General features: G+C 41.7%; 2 protein-coding genes and 1 pseudogene across 6 annotated transcripts; 1 reads left to right on the top strand and 2 right to left on the bottom strand.

Annotated features, from left to right (window-relative positions):
* Positions 1-546: 546 nt before the first annotated feature.
* alg9 (ALG9 alpha-1,2-mannosyltransferase) lies at positions 547-13,092 on the bottom strand. The gene is made up of 15 exons (XM_017459827.3): positions 12,907-13,092; positions 11,721-11,856; positions 11,499-11,633; positions 11,002-11,072; positions 10,811-10,899; positions 9,925-10,060; positions 6,040-6,127; positions 5,764-5,869; positions 4,484-4,606; positions 4,220-4,374; positions 3,703-3,832; positions 3,324-3,471; positions 3,099-3,228; positions 2,370-2,500; positions 547-1,220 (listed from the first exon to the last, which is right to left on the bottom strand). Exons 1-15 carry the CDS (start codon positions 13,050-13,052, stop codon positions 1,097-1,099), a joined length of 1,848 nt encoding a protein of 615 aa, XP_017315316.1. The 5' UTR covers positions 13,053-13,092; the 3' UTR covers positions 547-1,096.
* Positions 13,093-14,947: 1,855 nt separating this feature from the next.
* Positions 14,948-18,854, top strand: LOC108259970 (cytochrome P450 2D3-like; annotated as a pseudogene). Its single transcript, XR_001811038.2, has 10 exons — positions 14,948-14,969; positions 15,105-15,433; positions 15,705-15,867; positions 16,238-16,390; positions 16,970-17,130; positions 17,225-17,398; positions 17,716-17,823; positions 17,947-18,134; positions 18,208-18,349; positions 18,568-18,854. The product of XR_001811038.2 is annotated as a cytochrome P450 2D3-like (transcript).
* Positions 18,802-26,180, bottom strand: fdxacb1 (ferredoxin-fold anticodon binding domain containing 1). Of its 4 annotated transcripts, none has more exons than XR_008393710.1 (6): positions 25,527-26,180; positions 24,006-24,162; positions 23,608-23,811; positions 22,987-23,145; positions 21,010-22,124; positions 18,802-19,048 (listed from the first exon to the last, which is right to left on the bottom strand). XR_008393710.1 is itself a non-coding variant. In XM_017459832.3 (6 exons), the coding sequence occupies exons 2-6, from the start codon at positions 25,696-25,698 to the stop codon at positions 21,062-21,064; spliced, it is 1,755 nt and encodes a 584-aa protein (XP_017315321.1). In that variant the 5' UTR covers positions 25,699-25,827; positions 25,956-26,180; the 3' UTR covers positions 19,775-21,061. The 4 variants fall into 4 exon arrangements, 2 of the variants coding, with proteins under 2 accessions (XP_017315321.1, XP_017315322.1); XR_001811036.3 differs by lacking the exon at positions 18,802-19,048 and adding an exon at positions 19,775-20,859; XM_017459832.3 differs by lacking the exon at positions 18,802-19,048 and having other exon boundaries at positions 19,775-22,124; positions 25,527-25,827; positions 25,956-26,180.
* Positions 26,181-26,256: the final 76 nt, after the last annotated feature.

The raw sequence follows: 26,256 nt of genomic DNA, 5'->3' as shown, positions 1-26,256 counted from the left end.
CCTACTTCTTCACAGGGATTTTCTTTTTTTTTTTTTTTAACCACGGAAAATACAACGAATAAATAACTAAATAAATACTGATAATTGTTCACTGGATTCTCTCACATGCTCTCTTTCTTCTCGCTCGCTCTCTCTCAAATAATTGCCCTGTGGCCACATTACCACCTCGAGGCATTCCTAGATGTGATATTATTGGCGAAGTGATATGGAACTATAATGCGTCCGAGCCCCGACTGGAACTACTTCAGCTGTGCATTTACTGAAAAATATTTGTACACCTCAGAAGTTCTGTCAGCCAATCAGAATGGAGAATTCAACAGCCACTTCACTTAGCTTTCGTTCATGATTAGCTAAACGTGGTAGTAAATATCAGGATGGAATGACGGTAAACTCCAGGACGCTTTAAATTTTTTTTTTTTAAAGCACTGTGAAAGAACTCTTCAGTAATTCCTTTATTTTGTATTTTTGACCTTCTGTGAATGCACAGAAGCTGTTGCACATGTTTATATATATATATAAAAATTAGTGCATAATGAAAATCTCCAGTCATTCAACAAGATGTTCTTTATTTGACACCATCACACACTGAACACCGAGATGACTCCTTTCCAGGATGAGACATGACATCACTGAAAATGATCAGGGCAATCAGAGGACCGGGCATCGTTTCTTCCTCTGCTGGAGAAGGGACAGGACACACAAGCCCACGTACGTATACTCTGCACTGACTACGGATGTTACCCGAGACCTGGGGACGAGTTCAGTCCATTGTCTGAGACCAAGTCGAGACTATGTGGACGTGCACGTGGGAAATCACCAAAGATCCTTAAAAGGGCTGCTGAGTAAAGGATCCTCTGCTCAGAAAGATACAGCGTGATACCGTATTCGCAGCAGTGAAGGAAATGGAGGGACCTGTGATGAAAAAAGACGTCATATGGAATGATATGAGATGATCCGTGTGCAAAATGGCTAACGATTCCATGCTGATATCGTGCACACACACACACGAAACAGAGGGAGGTTCTTTTTCAGGAGGTGCAGAAAAACTGCTAAAGGGAGAAGCAAATACGGAATCCAATGAGGAGGGAAAAAACAACTAGGGCTGCGTTCGTCTCCTGCTGTGTTTCGCTCGCCGTGGTTTCAGGATGACGTATCTGCTGTAACTGGTGTACTGCTCAGATAGGAAAGGAACGAAGAACGCCCTGTAGAACCTGGATGACCTACAAAGGAAGAGAAAGAGAGAGAGAGATGAAGGACAGAGATTTCAACATCTTTAAAAATTAAAACCTCAAGATATCTGTCTCTGTGAAGAGTTCATCAGGGATACAATTTTCTTTCTTTACTTTTCTCAAGGACCTTCGGGATTTCATCCACAGACTTCATCCCCTAGGTCATGAAGTCGTTCATTTTTTTTTAATGCTAGACTAGGTCGCCCCCTATAGGACAAGTGCATTCAATGCAGGAGTCAATATAACACGCCACATTGATGGCTTACGAAGGATTTAACTCTAAACCTAATCCAACACGCAGGTATCAGTATTTTAATGAGATAAGGTGCATGTGGCGGTGCAAGATTAGTACAAAAGACTACAGACATCTGAACGCCAGGAGAAGTATGGCAGACATGAAGACTCACATTGAAAATATTTGCTGAAAGTTTTCATTCGCGCGATAGCTGCATTTTACTTCTCGTTTCCCATTAGTTATACTACTGCTTATGATGCTTAGATGAACAAAACCGGCCCCTACATGGAAACTTGGTTACCATGTACTGTAGTTTAAAAATAAATAAATAAATAAATAAAAATTAAAAAAAACAAAAACAAAAAAAAAAAAACCCCGAAAAGAAGAGAAATTGTTTCAATTGTTAGTTTGTGGTATATTTATACGACAACTGAAAGTGTTGAATAGTTTTTAGCACCTGTAACAGCAGCGCCGACTGTAGTTCTGGCTGCGAGACAAATCGCAGGACTTTATTAACCACACTCATTCTAATGCGTTATGGTTTCCATAGTAACAGCTAATTCACATGGACTTGTATGGGAAGCGTTCCATATAATCTAAGCCGGAAAATAGATCGATTTCAAATACGTGTTGTAATTGAACAATAAAAAAAAAACAACAACAAAAAAAACAATGCTTAAGTGTCGACGCGTTCTGTAAGGAGACGTTTATTTCATGCTTACGGAAGGAGTCTCCAGTGTCAGTCATCAACAGACATGGAACAAACTACAGCGGTTTTGAATTAAAACGAATTGAATCATTCATTTCGAAAATCACACAGTCACTAAAACACACTCTTTGACTATTCTATTCATCATCATCACATCCCACTCCCTCACACACACTTCCTTTCTTAAAAGGCTTACTTTGAAGCATCTAGGAAGGGTTTTTCTGTGACGATGCTCCACTCGTCTTTGTTAGCGGCGTAGCGTGGTTCTCGCGGGGTTTCGGTGTCTGTGGCCAGGTCCACCAGATAGTGGCAGTGCTTCACATCCACCTGGAGAGATAGAGGGAGAGGGAGAGAGAGAGAGAGAGAGAGAGAGAGAGAGAGAGAGAGAGAGAGAGAGAGAGAGAGAGAGAGAGAGATCAGACAGGATATGTGACAACTTTATGAATAAAAATGACTTTCAATAGAAACATTTTGTCCTTGCTGCAATCCAGGAGGTGAAGCCGAAACCGATCCAACACTTCTTATAAGCCTAACCTGAACCATAACCCATGAAACACCGTATGATGGAGCGACACGTTTTTCCAGCATGAAACACACAAATTGTCTCCACCCCCTGGACTTTTGGTTAGTCTCTACCAGAGTAGGAGCTGGATCAAGTCTGACTCCACGCCATGGTCCTTTGGTTCAGCTATAAGGGGTTGCTTGGGGTACTTTAAGTTAAGAGATTAACTCAACATAATTGCCTCAAAGACAGGCACCTTTTGGCTGATATCCTTGGTACACCAGTACCAAGTTACAAGCTTCCCCTAGGTCGTAGCTACTTTAGCTTCATAGCGTCAGTACAAAATGAAAAGTATAATAAAACACTGAACTTTTGTTCTATTTGATGAGTGCACTGTAAGTTTTCTTTCCAGGGCTTACTCACGTATCGAGATGGCTCCTCCAGATTCTGGTCGTTCATATCTGTCGGGATGAGACGTGTAGCATCCGGGCCTGATGCGAAAGGCTTCGGCAGCTGCCCCCGGAACTCCGACTGGATGAACTGGAGCTGCCAGCTGGACCATGAGCAACACAAGAACAGAATTAAAAATAAAAGTTTACGACGGTAGAAGAACGTACACGTTACTTCAGGATCACCAGTCGTACTCACTTGTTGGGCAGGAGGAAGCTGCTGGGGAAGCGGTGCCACTCCTTACCCACGCACACGCTCACTGGCCGGCCGTCGGGTACCGTGTGGATGGACAGGTCTTTGGCGATGCGGTGGAACTCGGGATACAGATCCAGGGGAGCGTGATAACCTGTAAGCATATCACAACCATGACGATAAGAACCAAAAAACATAAGCAACATGAACAATGTGAAGTTACTTCAAGCCTGAGTTATTAGTAAGTCTAATAAATATCAGACAATGTAATGTATCAAATACAAATGAATAGATATGCATCGAATCAGTGACACTGATGTGCAAGTTGCTCTGGATAAGCATGATGTAAAGGTAAAGGAAAATGTTGGTGGGCTTTGCGGGTCACCTCGGAAGAGAGCCACCGAACGGGAGAGAGAGAGCACACCGAACAGAAGAACGGAGGCCAGAGCCAGCCAGTTGGAGGAGATGGTGTAGTGCTCCAAACGATATCGCTGAAACATGAAGTGGTAGCATTTCTGTAGAGAAACGGATAACCATCACGTTACGACTGAAACGGTCGGATTTGCTTTGCAAGTTTGTAACTCTACGCAAATGCCGTTTCTGCTGCTTTCAGGTCGCACTGCAACTCTTTTCGTGTTTCAGCTTCTCCCTTACCGTCTTTATCATTAGTCTGAGAGCGTGCACCTGTCCACGGATGACCGACTGCGATTCCAAGACCTTCCCGCCAGCATATTATCGAATTGCTCTTATTACGCGTTATGGATCGGGACCAGCGAGACGACGCGAAAGACTGCGATCGGCAAGTCTGATTAGAAAGGATTCTCTACATACTGGCATTTCTTAAAACGAGTGACGTTTAAGGAGGAACATTTACTACTCAATGAACGCTCAGACCGTGTTACCTGGAGAGACGAAAGAGCCACGGCACCGCACAGGCAGATGAGGGGGTAGATGGGAAACAGAAAGCGCTCCTCCTTGTGGGGACGTGTGAAGAAAATCAGCATCCAGAGGTACATGGGAGACAGGGTGAGCCAGTAGGGACGACCAAGGTTCTGCACTGTGGCGCACAAGTTCATTCAAGGAATCAGTCGACCCAAGACAACATAGACTGCTTTTTCTCTCCAACCCTTCCACACACACACACACACACACACACCTTTACTCACCGTTGAACCGCTGTAGCAGACCCTCCATGAGAGCAGTAAGAGGAAGCGAAAACAGCGCCAGCACAAACACAATGTTGAAGTTGAGGAACCCGTTCACAAAATAGTAGTGCCAAGGCTCAGTACCTGAAAACGAGAAAACAATAGCTTACTTTAACTTCCTGCTGTCCTCTGGTAATTCATATTTAAAGCAACAAAATAGTGAAAAAAGCTATAGTATATAGTACGAGCTATATATAAAGCTATGATTTATGTATATATTATTCTGTTCAGGTAATGTTCTAGCATACGTACGCTAGAGCCGTGGTTCTCAAAGTGGGATCGGTGAAGCATAGCCAGGGGGTCGATGATTTCTAAATCACAACCCACCATTATTAAAGATTTTAGATTTATTATCGAGTCCCTATTTGACCGGTCACTTGAACCGTTTAATTCAATCCTCAAAAACAGGTACAGTAGGTCTATAAATATCGTCGACTCGGAATAAGTGTGTTCCGTTGTTGTAAAATTCTAGAATAAAAATCTCCATGACTCAAATAAATATACATAATATGATTGCATTCATATGAATAATCGAGCCGAATATCTGAACTACAATTATAAAAGCAACTATGTTCGGAAAATAAACCTGTACTAAGAGGGTCCATGGATGAAAAATGTCCGAGAACCGCCGTACTACAGTAGATGTGTCAAATTATCTCAGTAATTGAAAGGTTTAGCATTCAAACGCATGAGTTTATAATGTTATACCACCTTAGACACTACACCGTGTGTTTTTACTGCTTAAACCATGGAAGGTCACTTTATAAAGCAAAAAATAAAAAAGTGAGGCAATATCAAACTTTAATATTTCTGATTGGTTCATATTTATTTACCCAAAATAACATTTTCTCATCGCCGAAATTAGCTTAGGGTGCCTGGTCTGCACAGGACGACAGATAAAATCTGCCATCTTTAACTCATCGTCACGATATCACCTTTATCTGCCATCTTTAACAGGAATCATTGTTTCACAAGCTCCTCCATTACAGTTAGTCTGAATGTAAGTGGCTTCATATTCACTACATATGCTCACCACATGGGGTAGAATAATAGTATAATGCTGTTGTAGCACCTACACAGTGCACAGATTCATGGATGCTTTAACCTGTTAACTAATTACAGGTAATTTGCTTCATAGGACACATGTTATATATTTGCATATATTGTAGTATAAACCATAATAATTCCATGTAGCTGATGTAATGTAGAGAATAAGAGGGAATAATAGCAACGTCACTCACCATAAAGATCTGGCCCATGAGGAGTGAAGACGTTGTACAGTATTATATTAAGAGGTGCGACCACCAGCTTGCCATAGTAATAACTGTCCACCACGACAACCGGGACCTATAATAAACATGACGGTTTATTTTATTATCTCCAAAAAAGAAAAAAAAAAAAAAGAAAAGATTGGAGAGTCAAATGTCAATTCATTTCACAATCTTTAAACCTTGAGCTGCACTTCTACATCGTGATCTCGGAAATAATAGAGTTAAATGGAGTCGTGCCGTCTTTACCAGAAAGAGCACAAGGGCCACTAGTGTCCATGTGATGAAACTTTTCCATTTCTTCTTCACCAAGAGGAGGTCAAACGCAATGGGAAAGCTGCAACAAAACAAAAATAACAAAATTGTCGCTTTATTCATGCCAGCACAGTACTAGAACCTTCACATTCTTTCATTTTTATATATTTTTATATGCGATGACCATATGAAAGTGTTCTTGATTCATTAACAAATACAAGACTTTAATGCATATACTACTGTGTCGTTCATCTACTATAAATGTATCAATCTCTCATTTTTTAATATAAAAGATCCTATATAAGCGATTAATATAAAAGATTCATCATTAAAAAGATGCAAAAGAAGTTCTACATTTGAGCGGTTATTATTTGTAGAGACAATGAAGTTTCATGGGGTAGTAAATGGACACAATATTGAACTATATTCTTCCTTTCTTGCCGTTTGAAACTCAAATTCAGAAAACTGACAAGGTTTTGGTTCATCCGGTTCAACGGTTTTCTTGCTTTCAGTTTATCGTGAGAAAGGAAAACACAGCAGTCATGATTATATAAGATGTTTTACATTTACATATGATAAAAATGGTTCATTGGCTTCACAGGTGAAATTCTGAATGCTCCCAAGGCAACCTGTAAATCCCTAATGATGCACTGTGTCAAGCTTTTGTTTGGAGGATTTCCTAACAGAATCATAATAGAGTCATTTTGTTATCCAGGAGAAGGTCTAAGAACTTGGTTTCCTTAACGACTTTGATGTGGTCTCTACTGATGAAGAGTTCTGGGCCACCGGTTAATGTTGCAAATACATGCACTCAAGTTCTTTCCCCTGTAACAGATGCAAAGGTCATCCACATATAGGCTGCAGAATATGCAGGGACCAATGTTATTGACGATTGGCTGAGAATATGCTTCCCTGAGGAACTCCAATGTCTTCTTTGTTATATTTGATGGTGTTTCTTAAAGCACTTGGACCCTGAAATATCTGCTAGCCAATAAGTTGGAGATGAAGATGGGTAACTGACCGTCCTCTAAAACCCATTTGATAAAAGGTCTTTCAAGATGCCGTACTTCCAGGTTATATCACGTAAAAAGACAGCGACAACATGTTCCGTTCTAAAGAAAAAACCATCTCGGATGTATGATTCTAGTCTAATCAGGTGATCCAAGGAACTCTTTTCATGTCTAAACCGCACTGGAAGTCATTTATGTTTCTTCGAATCCAATATCCAGACGTTTGTTTGCCATCCTTTCCATGGTTTTGCAAAGGCAACTGGCGAGGGCAATTGGCTGATAGATAATAGATTTGGATTAATATTGTCTTTTCCTGGTTTAGCTATGGGAAGTATTATTGCTTCTTTCCAAGCGGATGGTATTTTACCAGATGACTAAAAGTTGAAATTATCCAAAAGTATGGATAATGTACTATGGGGTAAGTGCTTTAAGAATGTGTAATGGATTTTATCTGGACAAACAGCAGTGTTGTGTGAAGATTTCAAAGAGTTTAGCAATTCTTCCATCTTGAAAGGTTGATTATTTGGTTCCTTGTTATTAGTGGAGAAATTCGGCGGTATACGTTCCTGCTCCGCTCACGTAGACTAGAATTCAAGGAGGCAGTTTTCTACTGACGAATTCTCTTCAAAGGATTCTGCGAACGTGTTTGCTTTGTCTGAAACGAGTCTTGTTTTTTTGGATAATGTTGAATGTGTGATCCACTTCCCACACCTTTCAGCTTGCGAACCATGTTCCAGATCATCTCCGTAGGTGTATTACATGTTAAGTTTGATACAAATAGTCTCCAACTTTGTTTTGTTTTTTTTTGCTTCATTAATGATCCTGCGGGCTTGAGCTATATAGATTTATAAATTTGGTTAGGTTTGCGGTCGATGGACGTTTGTTAAAAAGTCTTTCAGCCTTTTTCCATGCTTCGATAGCCTTTTTACACTGCTCATTAAACCACGGATTAGCCTTACAGTGTGATCCGATTGATGTCTTTGGCATTGTTACGTCCGCAGTAGCAAGTAATTGAGGAGTGAGGCTTTTTATGGGGTCCTGATTGCCTTGCGATATTGAAAAATTTCTCGTCGCACATGGTTTGAAACGAAGACCAATTTGCTTTCTTAAGCTGCCATCTTGAGAGTCTTTGTTGGACATCTGTTTTTGTGAAGCAGATGATAAGGGGAAAGTGGTCACCCCCACAAAAGGTAATCCCAGACCTGCTACGAGCAATCTAGAAGAATCTCTGCACCGCATATGGTCAGATCAACTGCCGCAAAGTGCCATGACCTGGATGGAGGCAAGTTTTAGTCCCATCATTTAGTGAACATAAAGATAAGATAATACTTTATTAATCCCCAGATGGAGAAATTAGGGTAAAAATCATTGTTCTTCCATTCTCTTTCCGTTGACATTGCAGCATTCTTCTCCCCATAAAGGGTTATGGTGGTTAAAATGATTGAGAGACAAACTCATTGCACTGCGTATAGTTTGAGGTTTGTCTGTAGATACTCGGGTCAGTTCTGTTTGACAGCAAGTTGCTTGCAATTTCGGTCTTACTCGGCGTCGGAGCAGGGAGTCCTTCAACTTGTTTGCCTGCTACACACCTTCTTTGTGTGCTTGACTTTCTGTATCTCTTTTTCTCTGATCCAAATAGGGCATGCTTTTAGAGGGTTCAGTAGAGTTTGCTTCATGGGGGTCCTAACCACAATTTTGACAGATGCCCTTATTCTTGCAGTCAGGAGAACCATGACCAAATTTCGGGCATTTAAACCATCTCAACGGGTTCGGTATGAAGACATTCACAGTGACACTTAGGTATCCTATCTGGATTCTTTCTAGCGGTTGGGGTCTTAAGTGTCAGGATGTACAGTATGTACCCGTTTTAATTATTTGACTGTCTTTTTTTTTTGATAGTTATTCTTTTTACAAATCGTTCACACCTAGTTGTTTCAGTTCTGATGTTATTTCAGCTTCGTCCACGTCCTGCAGCTCTCTGGTACGGATCACACCTTTGCTGTTATTTAAGGAAGGGTGAATGAACGCCTTCATGGCGACTCCGGTACTCGTGAGTTTTCCGAGATTGCTTTCTTAGCACACTCCACCGAAATTTTTCCAGATAGCAACTTTTTGTCGTCTTTGACTGGTCCTGCTAGTCCTGTGACTCCTTTTTGTATAGTGAAAGAGGACAGTTTATTAATGGTTCATATCAGTAGATAGTGATACTAGCAGAAGGAATCTTTGCCAGTTTTCGTTTTTTAAAGAAAACATTAAATCAGTGATTGGTTCATCATCCGAGTCCTGGTCCAGTATCAGTCTTTTAGTGTTTTGTTGGTTTGCCATGTTTGAAGTATGCTTATTCATCATCTCTGCTCCTCACCCACCTCAGAACCCAACAAGGGGATGTACAGGGCTGCAGGAACCCACTGGATGTACACAGAGGAGACAGAAATGATATACTCAAGCATATAAACACAAGATTTGTACTACTCAACTGACCCTACGCCAGCGCCTTCTGGGAAACGAAATGGTCGATTGGAATACCAAAACAGTCCCAGGGCAAGTCCTGACAAGCCGATTGTTTGGAACGAGCCTTTCTAACCTCTCGTCTGGATGACGCAGGAGCCAAAGTGATGTGTTGGACATGTGGAAGCCAACCACACCAAAATCCGCAAATCACTAGGATCTCTTCCTGCACTGGTACGAGTCGCAACTCACGGCCAACAAGAGTGTGCTAGCGACGGGACCTATTCTACCCCCAGAGCTTTAATTCAGATGCTTCATCCTCTGAACTATGATATTTAATTGCTCCACGTATCTGAGTGTTTTCATTTGCCCATTCAGTCTTTCACTGGCACATCGATTCAGCACAAACACTGGTACTCACCCGAGCAGAGCGCTAAAGGGCCAGCCTACAATGGCGCCAGCCGCTATGCCCAGTATGGCCAGACTCGGGCGCCCTTGGAACCAGCCGGTCATCGCGACCACCGTGCTGTACATGCAGAAAGTACTGGGCAGAAATGCTGTGGATACAAGACGCACACACATTCTGAGTACGTATAATATGATGCCTCCATGCATGGTATGGCACAAAAGTACCTCAGACCACCATGACACTATTTAAACCTACAGTTTGTCAGGGGCGTTGGGTCGGAAATTGCTGGATATTGTGACTTCACACGTCATAATGCCAGCTTTGATATGTTAAACATCATAACGCCTTAACATTAGGCATGAAAAAAAGCTCTCAACTACAGAGTGACAGACAAGATCCGACAGCCAGTAAGGGTAGAAACACTAGAAGTGTTCGAGAATGTAAACAAACTAAATGCAAGTCCAAGAATGAGAATCCATATGATGCCATAAGCGAAAAAAGGATCCAGGAGGGGTGGAGCTTTCGCTTTTCTTACTGAACAATGAAATAAATGAGGCATTTAAATATTTTCTAATGTGGTGGGAAGCTAGTGAATAATAGTAGATTTATCCTTGTTGTGGAATTTTTATCATTAACCAGTTGCCAGCTACTGAGTAACGACAGGTGCTGGTGAGTTTCTCTGGATGTTTGTATTTTAGACTCAGTTATATTGGGTGAGAGCGAGTCATCAGGGATGTCTGCTTGGTGTGTATATTTCTTGCTCCGCATTTGAATTTTTTGCAAAACACTGTATTTTAGATAGCGAGTCAGAGTTAGTGGGCTAGCGTGATCGGTTTTGGAGATGAACGGAGCTCATACAGCAAAATCTCATTTAAACTAAATGCTCATACATGCATACCTGCAGAGGAGCAGAACATCCCTGCGCTTAGAACCAGGAAGGCCAGCATGAGCCGGGCGACGTGTAGGCCAAACTTCTTACAGACCGCCCTACAATTCACACAAAAGGTTGTTTTTTTTTTATGGCGTCTTGATAAAATTAAAGCAGAAACAGTCACAGATCAAATACAACAGCTAGAGCGTCACATTTACTTGTAGAAGTAGAGTTCACACACACAACAGGCGAACGCCAGCACGCAGCGGAGGAAGTAAAATACGAGGACCTGAAATAAAAAAAATTAAGGGTGAAAATCAGTAGACCAGTGAACGTTTCTCAGGAGATTATTGATGCATATCTGTTATCCGGTTAAAGTTATTTGTTCAGCTTGTTCATTGAACCAAAGACACGTTTAATTAATTAATTAGAAAAATTTTCAAGATTTTTTTTTCCAAATACAATTCATCAAAAACAGATTCACTCCAGTGTGAGAGTTGCAATTTTTGGGGACAGAGCCAGACTGGAAAATTAAAATCAATCAATCAATCAATCAATCAATAAAAATAAACCTAAAACTAGAACCAATATCTCAAAAAATAAAATAAAATAAAATAACAGGACTATTTATGGAGCTGAAAAACAAACAGAAAATGTCTGGTGAGATTTAAGATGTTTTGCATCAGGTGAAGAAGTGAAGACTTTTCCGTTTTACCTTGTTGGTCTGAAGTATCTTGGCATGAAAGTACGCCGGAAGGGCATGCAGCCACAGGTACGCGTAGGAGCGAATGGCGTAGACGGGGGAATATTCCCATGTCTGCATCCCTTTTCCATACAGCAGGTAATGAGTCTGAGGAAGAAGATCAGAAGTTCCTGGTTCAGTTTCTGGTTCGTAGACGGAAGAGTTTAGAGTCGAACGAGAAAACACTCAGCTCACCGGCTCCCAGTAGTTGAAGGTCTCGTCACAGTCGGAGATGTTGCTGAGCAAAGCGGCGCAGAAGCGGGCCGACACCAGGCACTTGAAAGCAGTGGAGCCCTCAGGAGCCCAAACCTGACCGGCCTTACTGGAGGACCTGAAACGGGACAAGAATGGGCTTAGTATTAGGTTTTCAATACGTTACCTTATTTAGTACAATAGTACTGTATATATTATTTATTATCAAAGTATGTATATTTGAGTAGTATGTACCGTTTCGTACGACAGGATGAGGTTTTGAACGGTATGGAAGTACATGTACATCACTCGTCACTTTAATAGGAACACCTGTACACCTGCTCCGTTTTCCAATCAATCATGTGACAGCCGTGATCACGTTACAACCGTGGTGAGCAGGAAAAACATCTCAGCATGCGCAACACATCGAACCTTGAGGGCGATGGGCTACAACAGTAACCCATCCCCTGCTCATCACGGCTGTAAAGAGTGATTATACGAGAGAGTTACTATATCTTTCCTAGCCATTCTCCTCTGACCTCTCATCAACGGAGGCGTTTCCACCCACAGAACTGTCGCTCACAGGATAGTTTGTTCGTTAGTTTTTCGCACCATTCTGTGTAAACTCTAGACCCTGCTGTGTGTGAAAATCACAGTGGACCAGCAGTTTCAGAAATACTCAAACCAGCCCATCGGGAAGCAACATCCATGCTGCGATAATCGAAGTCACAGAGATCATACATTTTCTGCATTCTTGACCTGAATCTGCACGAGCTAGATAACGAATAGATAACTGCATACAATGTGCAGGTGTTCCTAATGCGCATGCGCGCACGAGATGACCAGCGTGCGATCATGAAACGGTTATTATTATTATTATTATTATTATTATTAAAGAGCATAAACAGAAAGTGTGTTATACAGTAGTACAGTAGGTGTGTGAGATGTTGGAATGAATGAATGAATGAATGAATGAATGAAATTATTTCATTACAGCTCGCTGATAGACAGCTAGCACGGCTAAGACCCTGGAGAAAACTCGATGAACACCGACTTCTTGGCGAATTGAATCTGACACGTCATTGTTTGAGGATGTTTGTGTTATTGCGTCTCATAAGCGCGTGCATTAATAATCTAGCACCGAGCTGTCAGCGAAACAAACGCGGAAGTCGACCGCGGCGTTACTCACTCATTTCTCGACTCGGTGGATTTACTATCCTCGACGCCTTTCTCGTCCTTTACCGCCCGGTTTTCGTTGACAGCCGGACTGTTCGCGGTGCTCGCGTCCTGTTTGCTTCCCCGTCTGTTACGCTGACGGAGTCCCTTCGTCGCCATGTTTTCTCCTGGCGCGTCATCATGGAGGCGTTTGGGAAATCACACCTTCCGGAAGTCACGGGAGGGCTTATTAATATATTCATAAATGAAAAGTATACCTGATTGGCTGGTTATGAAGGGCGGGCTCATTAATATTCATAAGAGAAACGCCATCTGTTTGACTAGTTACGAGTTTCCAAAACGCATGAAGTCAGGAAACGGCTTATTAATATTTATGAGAAACGCTTCATGATTGGCTGTTTAAGAGTTTCCAACACGAAGGAAGGTGGGGCTTATTATTATTCATCTGGCAACCGCTGCCGTTTTAGCATTTTAAGAAGGCTTATTAATATTCATTACGGAAACGCTACCTGATTGGCCGCTGAAACGTTGTTTCTGACGTTTCATGTTGCTGCACGCGACAGTTCTACAGTATGACTGCTGTCAGAAGACATGCTGAGGAGATTACGCTGACCAATGCTTCGAGTAAAATATGTGGGGTTAATACATGAAATTTTATGAACTTCATATGAATACATGTTTTCGATTTTATATAATGTAACAGGATTAGAGAAAACATGTTCTACTAATCTAACTTAGCCAGCTAGTACTATTACTACTATTACTAGAGCTATACACCCCCCTCACCTTCCCCTCTTTAATATATAACTGATGTTGGATGAGTTCCAATTCATCCCAAAGGGGTTTAATGGGGTTGAGGTCAGGACTCTGTAGAGGCCACAAGGAGTACCTCCGTACCAAGCTCATCAAACCATGTCTTCATGGACCTCGTTTTGTGCAGGGTCTTTCTGAAACAGTAAAAGGCCTTCTCCAAACTGTTGCCACAAAGTTGGAAGCATATAATTGTCCAAAAATTTCTTTGTATGCTGTAGCACGTATATTACCTTTCACTGGAACTAAGGGGCCTAGTTCCAGTGAAAAACCGCCTCAGACCTTTATCCCTTCTACACGAAACTTTACTATTGGCACTACGCATTTCAGTACGTAGCATTCTCCTGGCATCCGCCAAACCCAGATTCGTCCATTACACTGCCAGATAGTGAAGCGTGATTCATCACTCCAGAGAACACATTTCCACTGCTCCAAAGTCTAGTGCCTAGACGCTTGGCATTGTGCATAGTGACCTTAGGCATGTTGACCTCAGGCATGTTTGCATCTGTTTGGCCATGGAATCCATTTCATCTTGTGTTGATTTTGCTTCCAGAGGCATTTTGGAACTCTGTAGTGAGTGATGCAACAATTTGACAAGCTTGGATAAACAAATAAACTCTTTTGTGCTTTCTTCCAGCTCAAATCTATTTCTAAATTAAAAAGCTTTCTTTCGACTACAGACATGGTATTTGTTATCCATGCTTTTATTACATCTCATTTACACTATTGTAACTCCCTCTATCTGGGAGTCTCACAGTCAGTTTTATCCCGACACCAACTGCTCCAGAATCCTGCAGCTAGACCTTTGATTGGAACCAGGAACCAAGAGAGTAGAATTTAAAACACTGCTCTATGTTTTTCAAGCCCTAAATGGTCTGGCACCACCTGTTTGGTTAGGTCTGCTAACCAATCTCTTCATTGGTTCATAGTTCCTGGCTCAATGATAATGACAAGGAAAAGGTGCTTGGGGCTTTTCTGCTGCTGGCCCCAAGCTTCTGAACTCAATGCCATTTAGCAGCAGGACCTTCCCCTACTTTAGACACTTTTGCAGGCTACTCGAGTTCTTCCACTCCAACCTTGGCAAACCATGTCTTTATGGAGCTCGCTTTTTGCACAGGATCATTGTCACGCTGGAACATCTTTGGGCCCTTTATTTCCAGTGAAGGGAAGTTATGATAGTACAGCCTACAGACGTCCTATGCAATTGTGTACTTCAAACATTGTGGCAGCAGTTTGGGGAAGAACCACATATCGATGTGATGGCTGGTAGTCTACAAACTTTTAGCCATATAGCCTACTTCTGTATAAAAATTTTGAGCTAGAAATCTTAACATCATTATATTCATAAGAAACTTGTGCATTCTTTACATATTTATTGGTCCTTTTCATCCCTTTGCCAAGACAGGTCTTCCACTGTGAAGAGGGGAGAGATCTACAACTGTAACTCTTGGCAAGCTGCCAGGGTGGTTAAACGAACCCTGAGTGATGAGAGGACTTTAAACAGCGTCACGATTACAAGATTTTCCAACAGCAGGAAAGCGCAGCTAGAAGCACCGCGCCGGTCAATCATGTTCGGCTCCTGGATTCTGGCTGTGTTTTGCGTTTGCCTCTTCTTCCTCTTCATCAGGATCCAGAGGCCTAAGAACTTCCCTCCTGGACCACGACCCATCCCTATATTCGGCAACCTGTTTCAGCTCAACATCAACAATCCTCTGAAAGATTTTGAGAGGGTATAGTACCATATTGTCTTGTCTCAAATCACATACTTGTGTTCTATTCTAGATTACCAAGTGCAAGCAAGATAAAAGTACAAATAATGTACTATATTTGTCAAACACTTGAGGTGTGAAACAAAGTACACTTTTGGTGCTAATCTATCCCATCTTGCAATTCTGACAGTTTGGCTGTGTAAACTTATTGGTTTGGACATGCCAGAATGTACTCACATTTCACCCTTTCTATAGTTTAGTTTTGTGACTGTTTCTGCCTATTGACTTTTAGTTGGCTGAGCGCTATGGGAAAGTCTACAGCCTGTACATCGGGAGAAGACCAGCTGTTGTTCTCACTGGTTTAAAGGCAATAAAAGAAGCTCTGGTGACCAAATCTGCCGACTTTTCCGGACGTCCAGAAAACCTTCTGGTCAGCCATGTCACGGAAATGAAAGGTGATGTTTAATTCAATAATTACAGATTCATTGGTTATCAGTCTTGGACCAAATATACAACAAATATGGACCAAATATACCAAATTCTCGATTCTTATTGATCAGAAGATGTTTATTCTTCTCATGTTTCTTTAACAGCAGCTCTGATAGTATCGTGCCAGCTGTAATTCAAATCACAGGTTATACATGAATGGAGGATGCACCACTATTAAAACATGCTATTATTTAACAAAACAAAATATACAGTTCTTGATATGGTAACATTTTCTGTAAAGAGATGTTTGTTGAACATTTATGTAAGAAGTCTCCAGTGTCAGTGATTTGTACCAGTCCAGATTGCATTCGAGTTACAGTTAATTAATTGTGACAGGGGTTATTATGGCTGATTATGGTCCTGCATGGAAGGAACATCGGCGCTTCGACCTCATGACACTGAGGAACTTTGGCATGGGCAAACAGTCTATGGAGAACAGGATTCTGGCTGAAATTAAGCACATTGTTGCACGACTGGAAAAAACTATCGGTTAGTTATCACATTACTGTCAGCATTTTATAATATTCAATTGATTTGATTTGCATACCTTGAATTCTTCCATTGACTATGGGTGAAAGATAAAATGTGTGTAGCAGTCTGGGCAAAACTTGATGGAGTTCTTTCTATAACATATTGACACTTCAACTTTAAGAAACCATATACATGTTTTACCAAAACGACATAGAAATGTTTTTATTTACTTTTTAATCTGCCTATTGGGTAAGAATGAAGTTTGACATATACTGCATTCAATCTGTCTAAAAGATGTCTAAAACCTTGCTAGCTTTGCTGACATTCAATTTCACGTTCTGATCTAGTTTTTAGACCGCCATGTACCACAATTCAGCCTAATCAAATAAGTTTGTAATCAGATTCTGGTTGTAAAAATGTCTGTGATGCTCCGTGTGACAGGTTTTCCCAGTCCGCCACACGTATGATAGATGGCCAACCAAAATTAGCTCTGCATGAACACATTTAATAAGAAAAATGTGAAATGAAAAACGATATGAATATGTTGTTTGTTGAGTAATGTCACGTTCATCATTTCTATGCACATTTTCTGAACAGGCAGCTGCATGAGTCCTCAAACTCTGTTCCATGACTCAGCATCAAATATCATCTACCTGTTTTTGATTAGCACTCGTTACGACTATGAGGATAGTACCCTTAAAGAGTATGTTCGGCGGATGACGGAAAATGCTAAGATCGCCAATGGACCCTGGGCAATGGTGAGCTGGTATGGTTCTCTGTAACATACACCGTATGCTTGTACAATATGTATCGTATTCAGATCCAATCCAGTAACATATTTTGTTCCTACAGATTTATGATACATTTCCTGTGGTGAGATATCTGCCCCTTCCTTTTAAGAAGGCCTTTACAAATGCTCAGATATTAAAGCAAAGGGCAGCAAACATGATAAACAAGCACAAAACAACAAGAGTGCCAGGACAGCCACGAGACTTTGTTGACTGCTATCTGGACGAGATCGATAAGGTGTGTGCAACTGTGTGAACTTGCATGAACTGTTGAGTCAATACTGTTTCATAGTTTCCATTAGATCTCACACAACGTTAACAGCCTACACATATGAGATAACATTAAGCCAATCAATTGGGACATATCAATTAGGATAATATGGAAGGCAAACTAATCATTTAATATTGCAATTGAATGCTGTTTTGTGACCATTAACTTGCATCGATTCCTGCCGTCTATCATGCCACAGGTAAAGGATGTTGTGTAGATACTTATACAAATATATAATACCTGCAATATATATTCAAAAGTATGATATCTGATGTTTTCGACAGAGAGTTGATGGTTCGTCTTTTACCGAGATACAGCTTGTGATGCATTTGGTGGACCTGCACTTGGTGGACCTGCATTCCTTTACCTCATCACTCATCCAGATGTTCAAGGTCTGAACTGTGAATTAGCCACAGCACTGTGCTTTTTGTTTGATCCATTTAAAACCTTCTAAACACGTAAGACTTAAGAAAGGTGGTCATAGTGTCATGTGCCTTTATGTTCGACATTTCCAGAGAAATGCCAGCAGGAGATTGACGAGGTTCTGGAGGGAAAAGATCATGCATCTTTTGAAGATAGACACAACATGCCATACACACAGGCTGTGATTCACGAGTCTCAGCGCATCTCCAACACCGTGCCTCTGAGTGTGTTCCACTGTACCACTAGAGATACTGAACTGATGGGCTACAGCATCCCAAAGGTGACGATTTCCTTCCATTTTCACACATTCGCACCAATTCTTTTGTGTTGCTCATCAATTATCCACATTCTAGGGCACTCTCGTTATCCCCAACCTCTCCTCGGTATTGGCTGAAGAAGGCCAGTGGAAGTTTCCTCATGAATTTAACCCATCGAACTTCCTAAACGAACAGGGACAGTTTGAGAAGCCTGAGGCCTTCCTGCCCTTTTCTGCTGGTGAGTGCTTTTAGACTTCAGCTTTGACTTTTAGCTAGCAGAGGCTACTCTGCCCTACGTAAATAACATGATGCGATCTACAGCAGGTTTCTTCATTTGTTTCGACAAAAGCCACGTTACTTCTTTGTTGGAGAAATATACATATACATACATATTTATAAAATCTGTATTAACAAAAGGCATGCCACTCTATTTTGCATGTCTATATGTGCGTGTAGGTCCTCGTACATGTCTCGGTGAAGGTCTGGCTCGGATGGAACTCTTCCTTATCTTGGTCACCCTGCTGCGTCGTTTTCAGTTCATCTGGCCTGAAGATGCAGGAGCACCAGACTACACTCCTGTATATGGAGTTACACTTACTCCTAAACCTTACAAGATGTGGATCAGGCTGAGACAGGCAGCTAGAGGAATGCAGAATTAGTCAGGAAATATCTGTACACTCATGATGGTAACTAACTGAACAACAATAAAAAAAAAACTCAATAAAATAAAAAGACATAAATTATCCTGGTCCTAGTTTCTCTTCACTGACTCACCGTGCAATTTTGACACTAAGGATTGATTATTATTATTATTATTATTATTATTATTGAAACCTCTTCCTCCTCTCACGTTTCCATTCCATCATTACCAGTTTAAATCCCGATGATGCCAATGCCATCAGTGGCTGGTAGTCTAACAGAGAGTAATCATCCATCACTGGGGAGAAAAATAGGAGGAAAAGAGTAAGACAAGCTTTGCTTCTTCATATGTATATTTTCCTTACATGCATTGGTGGTACTGTTGTGCTTGGTTCCACAAAAATCCCACAACAATCCATGTAACAGCAAACTTGTTAAAGGATACAGCATCAAATATCATTTACTAGGCTTTGATCAGCGCTTGTTATGACTATGAAGATAAAACCCTTCTCATGGAAAATGCATAGATCACTAAAGAATATCGGGGAATGCTCGTATCATCATCTCTAGCGTGTATCATATTCAGGTGCAATCCAGTAAAAATATTTTGTTATATTTTTTCCTGCAGATTTATGTTACACTGTCTGTGCCAAGATGTCTGGCCCTTGCTTTAATGAAAGCCGTTACTGAGATATTAAAGCAAAGGGCAGCAAACATGAAAAAAAGCACCAAAACATGAGCGTTCCAGGACATCCACCAGACTTTACTGACCGCTATCTGGATAAACTCGATAAGATGTGTGGGTAGGAGGGCAACTGTGCAAACTCGCATGAACTATTGCAAAACTACTCTGACCGGGATAGGAAAGTTTAGTCCGAATTGTATAAATCTTGTGTAACCAAAACATTCAATCAAAATTTCTAAGAGCAGAGAAACCACCGTCAACCAGCATTCCCTCTCAGAATCAATCACTGGAATTCAAAGCAAGAACACACACACATTCAATCTCCAATGTGACGCAATGTTATCCAGCAGCGTATTTATTACAAACATATTCACGTAAATATAATCCAAATCGTCATAATCGAATAAGAATAAACAATCATCCAAATAAGTAAAATGTTCGTCTTTGTCATGTACAAGATCATGCAGCATCCTCGTGAAGATGTTTAAAGAACCAGAAGAAAATGAAAACGTTTAATACGATAAATAAGATTTTATAGATTTTATGACTGGTTCCTTAAGTTCAGTGCATAAACATCAGCTGCTTATTACTGGCTTGAAGCTGGTCATGCATGCAGAGGATTGCCTTTTTGATACATCAAGAACAGAAGGTATTCAAACACCTAGAGACATAAATGATGCATCGATTAAAACAACAATAAGAACAAGTTTGCACAAATGATCTGTTGCTCTGAAGGAATTATTTTGTGATAATAAGCCAATGATATGAATTGTTTCCCCTGGGTGTGGACTTGTTATAATCCCATTACAGTACAATCTGTTGCACCAGGTGTGCAACATCTGGATATTTATCATTTGGGTGGAATATAAATACATTAATAAATAAAATATGTCTTTCTAATTGAGCCAAAAAACAGAGCTTAGGGGGAAAAAACAACACCACACATACTGTGTTCTGGATTACGGCTGAAGAAAAATAAAATGCTGTTTAAAACTAGTTTTATTATAATTTAATAAATTATTTCGTCAGATATTAAGCACCGGCGCCGTGATCTGCATGCTCGGGTGATTACTATGAGCACTTGCCGATGGTTTACCTTTTTGCATGGACCAGTGACTCTGTGAGATCGTTTTCAGCTCTACATACCATTCACGTGCTGTAGTCTAAAACCTAACCAAACAAAACAGCAAATTAACCAAAGGTATTCGTTTCCTTTGACCCGGCAAACAATGTAATAGGAGTGGAAACGCTCTAAAAGAGTACAAGATGTAAAGGTCTTTTGGTTCACACAGCCATGGGTATGGAAAGAAGAAAAAAAAAGGCTTAAGTGTGAAAACCCCCAAAGAACACACCTTAATTATAGCATTTACAAATCTTCTTTAATCCTAGGAGCTCATTTCAGTTGGATTACCTCAACAGGATCTCTGTAATAAAAATATGACCTGTAAAATTCAATAAATAAAGATTGATGTCCATGAGAAGTATTTAAAAAATGGTTGATTGGATATTTGGACCCAAGTCCAAAAGAAAATCTCAAGTGTAACCATTATTGGTAAGGCTCCTCTCGTGTTTACCTTAGGGTGAGGTGCTTGCGTAATGTTCTTGCATTCTTGAGGATTCCTGGATTTACCGGAGGGTGATGTTCAAGCGTAGAGGCAGCAACGTGCGCAGCTGGTTTTGCAGGTCCAGCACTCGGGTGCGGGACAGGGCGCGATCCGGCGACTGGTATGCCAACCGGTAGCACAGACTAGCGTGTCCCATGTGAGGGTGGCGGAACCGGTCTACCAGCTGTATGTCCCTTACAGCTCCACACGTGGCTATGCGGACTGCCTCGTGAAAGTCAAGTTCGTCAAATGTATCTGGCTCCATCCAGAAGCTCACGTCATGGGTGTAACTAGGTGGGTAGAGTGAGAACGATTGAAATGGGGAAGGCACCAGGATACCCGGTTCAAAACTTGCCAGGAAGCGTGGGTCCGAAGTCCACAGTAGACGCCAGTCAGGGATCGAGAAGATCAGGGTTGCTAGGTGGTCCAGGTTTAGCAGCAAAGTCAAAACGGAGCTTTTACAGACCTGGCGTTCAGCTCGAGGAATGGGGACGCAAGTTATTTGGCCAAAATTGTGGAGCTCCCGAGAACTGAGCCATGCTCGATGCTCCTCACCTAGATCCTCCTTCTCAAACGAGACGTCGTAATGAGAAAGCAAAGCTTCCAGATTATTTTGGAGACTGTGGACAGGTTGGGATTCAGAAGGTAAAACAGCGATGAGGAGAAGCTGATGGAAAACAGGGGAGCGGTTTGGAGAGATGGGAACTCTTTGATAAACCAACCCACTGAGCGCATAGATGGTACCGGGGCTAAAATCCTCACGCTGCATAATTTCCTCCGCATGCACTAACAAAGATGGCCGTAGCATATAGCTACTGCTGGGGAACTGCTGCTCCTCCATTGGCTCACAATCCTTCTCACTATCTTCACATTGGTCAAGGGGATGAGTCTCAATTGGCTTGATCCAGTACAGTTCAGAGGAGCTCAGGTTTGAGCCGCAAGCCCGGAGTTTCTCTTGGGAGCAGCTGAGCAACTCTGGAAAGCTGCCGCTCACTGAACACACAGGCCACGAGGATTTGATCTCTCTGAGCAACTGCTCCAGCACAAGTTTCGCAGGATGGCGCGACTGCCGTCTGAGGAAATCCCTGCCATAGAGAGGAAGGATTGACAGCATGACTATTAAATTCCAGTCATTCAGGGCATTCTGGATTGCCTAGCAGGAGTAACTCAAGGTGACTGGACTTGATCTTTAAGATGTCTCAAATGTTCCTATGAGGCTTACTGGTTCTGCTGGAAACTCTCTGGCATTTAACATACCTATGATATGACCCCCTAGCTGACTGACTGAAACCAACACACTCTTACACAAAGCTTTTTTTCAACCAACATTCATTTGATCAGAGGGTTTACTAAACTATACATTCTTACTCGAACAGAGACCAGTGGCTGGTTAAAAAAAAAAAAAAAAAAAAAAAAAAAAAGAAGAAGTGAGGCATGCTTAACTAGTCAGAATCCCCTCCAAAGGACCAAGCAGAATATGACCAATAGTCAGGATAAATGACAAAAATGAAGTCCAGAAAATTTATAATAATGATAGTCTTTATTGGTCACATATACTGTAGAGCACAGTGAAACTGTTTTCTTCGCATACCCCAGCCTGTCAGGAAGTTGGGGTCAGAGTGCAGGGCCAGCCATGATAGAGCGCCCCTGGAGCAGAGAGGGTTAAGGGCCTTGCTCAAGGGCCCAACAGTGGCAGTTTGGCAATGCTGGGGCATGGACCCCTGACCTTCCGATCAGTAACCCAGAGCCTTTAACCGCTAAGCCCCCACCGCCCCAATAAATATACCCAGCTTTCCAACTACACTAACCTCTGACCATGTGTCCAATGTTAAAATGTTATTTTATATATATATTCATGTTGTTTTTCCCTAACTGGAAAAATAATCGATGAATTTCCAGGAAATAATGGAATTATGGAAATAGTGTATTTAAGATCTTAACACTTACCTGTTCACGTATTCGCTCAACTCCTCGGGAAGCTCAAAACGAACCATCTCCTTCCCGATTGCGACGTCCATTTTGAGTTTCTCGGGCATTGTGTACGGCAAGCTCTGGGTAAAAATGTGGTTCAGCCCCCCTTCCGCATGAAAACCTTTATCCTGACTCCTACAGAGGGATTAAAGAGCATGTAATAAGCCTCATCTCAAAGCCATGCAGTTATTCACTGCCATGCTGATGAGCGTATATGCATGCCTTACATTTTTTTCTTCTTCCTTTGATGAATATGAAATACGAGTGCGTCCAAAAAATAAAAAAATTTATAAAAAGAAGATGAATACTGGTTACATTTTGTATATAATCTCAAACCCTATTCTTGTGCTTGGCGATACTCCTGGTCATGTGCGTGTGCACTCAGGTAAGAGTGATTGCAAGAGAAGATCGGCTATAACCCCTACTTTTGTTTGTTTCTATTATAACCTCTGTACTATATCCAAATTAATTTTGACGTGCATTACAGAAACTGAGTCATTGGAAATGACTTTGGAAATATTCCAAGAAAAAGGAAATGTGCTATGACTTGATACACACGTTAAACTTACAGGCACTTAGGGCAAAATGGCCGCTTACCTGTAACCCGTGCATTTGTAACCTTGATATCTGTCGCGATCGAACGGACGGATCTCGCTGAGAATGAGGCCGGCCTCGGCTGCCATGGCGACCGCCTGCCAACTGTTGTGCCATTCTCTCATCGGGTTGTCACATGGAGTGCCTCCTTGGCCATTGCATAAAGCCACGTGCACTTCTCCGCCGGCCTTGAGCACTTCAGCGCAGCTATAAAAGAAAAAACAAAAAAGCATCACAAAAACCATTGTGCAAGCTCGAGAGTTCGCGTGCAGCATCACAAGAGACCGTGTTAAACATTCCTAGCTGTTGTGTAACCCTCACAGGCTCACATAATGTCTAAACAAAGCCTTTACAGCCCTTTGAAAGAAAAGAAAAGAAAAGAAAAGAGAAAGACGTCTGACCTTATGAAGAATTTGGCCAGGAGAGTGCGGTTCTTCTTGACGCCGCTTTTTCGCCCACAATGAGGAAAATTGAAAATGACGCGGTCGTAGACATGGCGCCGGATGACCTCGTGCTCATTTAGGCACGTGCAGTCCACCTCAAAAAGCACTGTACAGCCTAAAAACCACACACACAAACACACTGTATAATCTGTATGCACTAACCTGTGTGTATACAGATAAGTGAGAGTATGCATTGTGGCTGTTCCATAGCAACTAACTCCAGGAAACACAATTCACTGGACAAAAGGATGCAAATCCTTCCGTTTATCACCCTTCACAAGAGGAAAAAATGACAGGCATCGTAATACAGCCCACGCAAGCATACAAGTCTATGTACAGCAAAATTACCATGTCGAAGTATGTTCTTCAAGTAATAAATCACTGTAACTGTTGGCGAACTGTGATATAAGAAGAAGTCGTCACTGATCATTTTCCTACAAAAGCATGATTTAATATCAAAAACATAGAATCAAAAGTAAAATTTTTTTTGCTTATCAAACGATCAAACAGTCTTTTGATTTTTTCACTCCTTACTTGTATAAATAACCTGGAAGATGTTTAGAACATGATTTAAAAACAAAAAAACAATAAACCCGCAATGGATTTAGTCATGGCTCGGGAACGCTTGCTTGTGGCAGCTGCGACTCCTGTCAGTCATTTTAGAGCCACTCTACTGGCTACGGTAAATCCTGGGGGTGGAGTTTCATGAACATGGGCGGAGCAGGAATCATTCTAATGTCAGTTAGTTACGGTTACATTTATATAGCACTTTTCTGGACACTCAAAGCGCTTTACATTCTAGGGGAGGGGTGTTTTGATCTCCTCGACCACGACTAGTGTGCAGCATCCACCTGGATGACGTGACGGTGGCGTCAGTGCGCCAGAACGCCCATCACACACCAGCTATTAGTGGAGAGAAGATGAGAGTGATGTATCCAATTCTGAGATGGGGATTATTAGGGGGCTATGATAGAGAAGGGCCAGTGGGGGAATTTCGACAGGACACCGGGGTTATACCCCTACTCGTGTCCTGGGATTTTTAATGACCACAGCGAGCCAGGATCTCGGTTTAACGTCTCATCCAAAATGCTGTTTGTTTGTTTTTACAGTATAGTGTCCCTGTCACTATACTGGGGGCATTATAACCCTCCGGACCGGAAGTCAGGTTTCCAAACCAGAACACTTGTTCTGAGACATTTTATACTAATAGGAAACAATAACTTTTTAACTATTACACCTTTAAGCTGTTAATTAATATATACATATAGAAATAAAACAAAGCATGCTTCAATGCAAAGCACATATTTATATAGGAAAGTCTGAAAATATAGTACATGAGTATGCGGTATAGAGTGTCGCCATGGCAACGCGCGTTGGTCGCGTGCTATCCCGGCTACTATTTAGTATGGAAGTCTATAGTTGTTGTTTTAAAGCTCTTGAGGAGATGATGGTACTATACAGTGATGCTGAAAGTCTCACCTCGGTCTCGGAGGCGCTGGATATTGTGGGCAGCGTGTTCCTGGGCCACGGCTTGCTGCTCGGTTTGTAAGCAGGACGCGGTGAGGCTCGCAACTTCACCCGATTCACACACAGCCACCGAGAAGGAGAAGTTCCCTTCTCCAACCAATAGCACTTCCAGCCTCTCCGACATCTTCACCAGTACACGCGTCTCTCAGAGTGCGCTTCACCGGGACAGGAAAATCCTCCCGAGCATCCTGGATTCCATTTTATTTATCTTTCTAGAAGCGTCTCGAAGGGAGAGCGGAAGCGTGGAGCGCTACTGATGATCGAGGGGGATAGGATAAAGATTAACAGGTTAAAAATAGACAGCTAGTGGTTGAGCTTTTACAGCTCTTTTGTATGATAAGCCTAGCGCACGCGCGCGAGAGAGAAATGCAAATTCGCTACCTAGTCACCGCACAGCCAACACAAATTTCTTTCCCTTTCGATATAAAGAGCCGCAAATGAGACCAAAATCAAACAAACCACATAATATGACATGTACCAAATATTTACACGTCGACTGAAAACAACTATTGTTTTATTATTATTATTAAATACCGTATTTTAGCTTACAAATTTTAGCAAATCGGTTTGAAGAGTAACAATGAGATGAGTCCGGGTGGAAACCAAGGCTAGGGCTCAGTGTACACACTAGAGGTGGGTGATACTGCAAAATGTGGTATCGATCCGATACTAAGTAAATACA

The sequence above is a fragment of the Ictalurus punctatus genome, chromosome 28 (assembly GCF_001660625.3).
Source record: "Ictalurus punctatus breed USDA103 chromosome 28, Coco_2.0, whole genome shotgun sequence".
Classification (NCBI taxonomy): Eukaryota; Metazoa; Chordata; class Actinopteri; order Siluriformes; family Ictaluridae; genus Ictalurus; species Ictalurus punctatus.
The sequence above is the reverse complement of the archived record's forward strand: the minus strand, read 5'-3'. Positions and strand labels throughout refer to the sequence as shown.

Bases quoted from the DNA above. Each gene is read 5' to 3' on its own strand.
- alg9 (XM_017459827.3), bottom strand. From the start codon at position 13,052: ATGGCGACGAAGGGACTCCGTCAGCGTAACAGACGGGGAAGCAAACAG. The intron at 11,857-12,906 runs GTGAGTAACGCC...GTCCCGTTTCAG, and splicing joins TCCACCGAGTCGAGAAATGA to GTCCTCCAGTAAGGCCGGTC. The intron at 2,501-3,098 runs GTGAGTAAGCCC...CTATCTCTCCAG, and splicing joins TGGAGGAGCCATCTCGATAC to GTGGATGTGAAGCACTGCCA.
- fdxacb1 (XM_017459832.3), bottom strand. From the start codon at position 25,698: ATGTCGGAGAGGCTGGAAGTGCTATTGGTTGGAGAAGGGAACTTCTCC. The intron at 23,812-24,005 runs GTCAGACGTCTT...TTTCTTTTATAG, and splicing joins CTGGCCAAATTCTTCATAAG to CTGCGCTGAAGTGCTCAAGG. The intron at 22,125-22,986 runs GTAAGTGTTAAG...TCTCTATGGCAG, and splicing joins TTGAGCGAATACGTGAACAG to GGATTTCCTCAGACGGCAGT.